The sequence below is a fragment of the Belonocnema kinseyi genome, chromosome 1 (assembly GCF_010883055.1).
Source record: "Belonocnema kinseyi isolate 2016_QV_RU_SX_M_011 chromosome 1, B_treatae_v1, whole genome shotgun sequence".
NCBI lineage: Eukaryota > Metazoa > Arthropoda > Insecta > Hymenoptera > Cynipidae > Belonocnema > Belonocnema kinseyi.
The window spans coordinates 178,036,693-178,041,313 of NC_046657.1; the positions used below are offsets into that span (position 1 = coordinate 178,036,693).

General features: G+C 37.0%; 1 protein-coding gene across 1 annotated transcript; it reads left to right on the top strand.

Moving 5' to 3' along the window:
* The first annotated feature begins 244 nt into the window (after positions 1-244).
* Positions 245-556, top strand: LOC117181443 (protein GVQW3-like). Its single transcript, XM_033374102.1, has one exon. The coding sequence runs from the start codon at positions 245-247 to the stop codon at positions 554-556; it is 312 nt and encodes a 103-aa protein (XP_033229993.1).
* The last annotated feature ends 4,065 nt before the right edge of the window (positions 557-4,621 follow it).

The window sequence follows — 4,621 nt, forward strand, 5'->3', positions numbered from 1 at the left end:
GAACCATTTTAAGGAAGGCCAGAGCCTAATGGAAATTAGAGATACTAAATACGAGGGGGACCTGAAAGTAATGGGAATTGGGTTGCGGCGCGGAGCAAGAGTGGGGAAACTCATTCTTCGACCAGGTGGCCTTTAGGAAGGCATCTTCTGATTAAGTGTACAAAGCTCTGTCGCTTCGAGTACATCGGTTCATCCGTGAGAATTTTTGTAGTGAAACAACTTTTTCCATTTCACCGAAAATGTGATGGCCAAATGCCGAGAGCAACGCGCAGCTGTGAAATTTGGTTTCTTGTTGGGGAAATCTGCCGCGGAAACTATTGTAATGCTTAAGACTGCTTATGGGGATGCTGCCCTATGTAAAAGCAGAGTCTACGAGTGGTTTTCAAGTTTTGAAAATGGAGAAATGTCAATTGAAGACCAACTCCGTTCAGGAGTTTTATCCGAAGATGTCCACATGGGAAGAGTTGAAGCCAAATTTGTCCCTCGTCTTCTCACAGGCGAGCAAAGGGAGCGTCGACTTCAGGCATTATTTGAGCCCTCTCCGCTCTCTTCGTAAAGCAGTTTTTGGCCAAAAACGGCATGACACCAATTGTCCAGCCAGATTGTTCCTCAGATTGAAAAGGGACATGAAAGGAAAGCGTTTTGCCACTGTGGAGGAGGTAAAAGACAAATCGCTGAAAGGCCTAAAGAACATCCCAATAAGTAAATTTAAAAAAAGTTTTGAACAATGGAAGGATTATTTGAAGCAGTGCGTTGTGGCCAAGGGAGAATAATTTGAAGGTAATAAAAATTTGGTATAAAAATATTCAGAAATAAAGAAGTTATGACGAAATTCCCGTTTTTTTGGGTCCCCCCTTGTATGATTCCCCAGTAGTGCGAATCAGAATTAATGAAAGATTCTTTTACTTACCGTGAAACTTAAAATCCTTTAGTTTACTTGTTCATTATTCTCTGTGCTATTTATATTAAACTGACGAATTGTGCACACTCACTGTGAGGATAGATTAGGAAGTCATTAAATGGTCTTGCATGTTAGCGCATGCTCCAAAAAATCTGTGATTGCCTCAGGTATGTGTAAAGATGGGTGACCACCTTTTCCCTTTAAAATTTTAAGGTGTTTTATATAATATGATAAGTCGGCGACTTGAATATTTCGAACTGAGGTATCAGGTTATGTTGTTATTATGTATACTCTCTAAGATGCCTGTGAATGGTCAGAGTGCCCCACCGTGGGGATCACAGGAATCCTAGAGAGTATAAATAAGAACAACATAACCTGATACCTCAGTTTCAGGTCAGCCCTGAAGAAGTGAGATGCAATGTTCACGAAATGTCGGGAAACGTTTGGAACATCTAAATGCAAATCAATTCTGCATAATAAAATTCTGCTGCTCTTGAAAGAAAGAATATAACGTACCAAATTTCTTTTGCACACTACCTCCAAAAACTATTAAAACTTCACTTTTTCCTATCAAACACCCTCAGATTTGGCATTTAGTCCACATTAGAGCGCATAAATTTTCACCAATCCCAACAGATTAAAGAGATTTCTACTCAAAAACAAAAAATAAAATTTGACAAATTACTTCCAATAAAGCAAACACAACTAAAAGATACAGTAAAAACAACTCTGACCATCCTCTCAATAATGAAATTATTTCAGCCTTATCTAAAGGACATCATTTTGCAGTAGCTCTTTCGAAAATCCCAAAAGAAGAAATAATGAGCAATTTGGAATCCACAACATATACTCTTTCACCCGAAAAAGCGAATGACATATGACGTAGAACGGCCAACATTTTACGCCAAGCTCAAGTTCCTTCCTCAAACTTAACAAAACAAGAAAAACGCAATTAAAGAACTCAATCGGATTAAAGATATTATAATATTACCCGCAGACAAAGGAAACACAACAGTAACAATGAATAAAGAAGACTACAACAACAAAATCATGGACCTTCTAACTGACGATATTTACACAAAACTTAAAAAGGACCCTACAAAAACAATAGTCAGTAAAACAAAAACTCTTCTCAAACACTCTAAACTTGACAGCCAAATAATATCTAAATTGATACCTACTAATCCCATCTTTCCAACAGTTTACGGGCTCCCAAAAATCCACAAAGATAGCGGAAACTCTAAGAATTACGAGAACATGTGATGTAAATTTTAAACCGGTAAAAATATTATCTATTAATGCCGTTGTGCAATTGCAAACTGTTCTTGTTTAGTGGATAAAAAACTGTTGTGCAAAGTGTCAGTGCTAAAAACCTATATAATAAGTGATAGAACAATGTCGCGTTGTTTTTGTAAGGGCTGTGATTCGGGTAGTAGGGCACAGAAAGAGAGAGGTATTAGACGCAAAATCCTCAGTATCCATACTTGGGTTCTATTGTTTTTATATTCCTCCTCTTGTTTTAATGGAATTACTCATATAATTGTATAAATAATACAAGCATTATCACTGCCATCGCGACACTAACTGGCACTTGACATAACCAAACTTAACCTATAAACACACTCGATGCTCCGTAGAAGACGAAAATTTCTAATTTGATATTTCCACTCAAGGGACGCTCTAATCTGGGAAGGCATAAAACTTTGAGGACAGGCGATCGCGAACTGGCGCCAGTCGAAATACATGGCGTGCGGTCTTCTTTTAGTACTTCGTGATTCTCACAAAACTAGAACCGGCACACACTAACGCGTTGCAATGTTGCAAAAGGCACTGGGCTAGCCGGCAAATAGCCGGCTAATTCCACATTTATCTCTTTCATTCTAAGGATAACAAAAAATATTGATTCTTTATCTCTTTCACATCAATGATATTCTGCTTTGTGATTCTGTTGCGCTACACCTACAAGACGGCACCCTTATTGAAAAGGCAATTTATAGCTTTTATAAGCATTAAATGATAAATTTCGTTAATTTATAAATTAAACATTTTATATCCCCACTGGGTACTCATGTTGCGCGCATGTACGCGCCGCAAAATTTCGTCACAAGGTGATTGTAAACATGCTCGCATTGTGCCACACCTTGTGCACGCACTTCATTTACAATCACAAAATCTGGGCGAACATGGTGAATTTTGGCCTGCATGTCATGCGCGCATCGTGTGCCTGTAACATGCGCGCACGAATTGTTATCTGGGGATAAAAAGGGATTATATAGAAAAAACAGAAAAGTTAGAGTTTGAGAAGAGAGTGTTGAGCGAAGTATGGGAGAAGTTAAAAGAAAAGATCAAGAAGACTAGAGTTACAAAGAAATTTAGGAATAGATCGGAAAAGGATGAAAATTGAACAAAAACTTTGTCGGACCAAAAAGAATGTAAGAAAAAGAAAATAGAGGTTAAAAAAGAGTATAAACTTTGGAGGAGGGGAAAAAGGAAAAGGGAAAATTACGTCACATACAGAAAGGAGTACAGAAAGTTATGCAAACAGAAAGAGGAAAATAAGAAAAAGAAATTAGAGGAGGAAATAGGTCAACTTAAAATAGAAGGGGGTGCATAGAAGTTTATTAATAAAATGAAAAGGAAAAAGGGAAAATAGGGGATAAGATTAGCGTAGATGAATGGTGGATGTATTTTAAAGAAATGTTACAAGGCACGGGTGAAAAGAGGACTGGCAGCTGGATGAGAAGTAATGTAGAAGATGAAGAGGAGTTACAAGATGAAGAGATAGAAGCGCAGATTGAAAGATTAAAGAAGGGCAAAGCAGAAGGCAGCGTCGGGTTAGTTAAAGAGGCTTGGATTCGCAGTACCGGGGAAGCGAGAAGAAAGTTAAAAGAGGTAGTAAAAAGAGTATGGAAAGGTCAATGATTTCCGGAAGAGTGGAGGAAGGGATTGATCACGCCAATTCTTAAGAAAGGAAAAAAAGGGAAAAACAGAAAACTACAGGGTAGAACATTGTTGAACACAGCTTACAAGGTGTATGCAATGGTGTTAATCGAGAGACTAAAAAAAGAAGTAGAAGCGAAAAAAATACTACCAGAGAATCAGGCAGGTTTCAGAGAAGCTAGAAGCGCTACAGATAGTATTTTGCGATAGAATGAAGATTTATTGCGATGCAATAAGGCGTAGTTACAATAAAATAAGGCGAATTTGCGATAATGTAAGCCGGAGCGATTGAAAAATTAAAATTTGAAAATATATATATTTGGAAAAATTAATTCTTAGACGATATTTTAAAAGATTTAAAAAAATTTAAATATCAAATATGGAATATTTTAATGAAACTTCTTCAAAGATTTTCAAAATTCAAACAAGAAATGATGAAAAGCTTTACTCATTTTGGAAGATAATCTGCTAGTTTCAATGTTTCAACAAGATTTGAAAATAATGTAAAATTGAACAGAATCAAAATTTAATATGTGGAAAAATTCAACTCATTTTTAAATATAATCGGAAGGTTTAAACGTTTTTAAAATAATTCTTCTTCTTTATTCATAATGTGTCCCTAAGCTAGAACAAGCCGGCAACAAAGAAAAAGAGGCGACACTAAGACCAACCGCGGGTAGGCATCCAATAGATGAAGAGCGATGCTTTACGACTCGGAGAAACATCAACACCAAGGTTTCTCTCAAGCCTAAAGATCTGGCTGAAATGGATGATGAGCTT

Coding starts and splice junctions, on each gene's coding strand:
- LOC117181443 (XM_033374102.1), top strand. CDS start 245: ATGGCCAAATGCCGAGAGCAACGCGCAGCTGTGAAATTTGGTTTCTTG.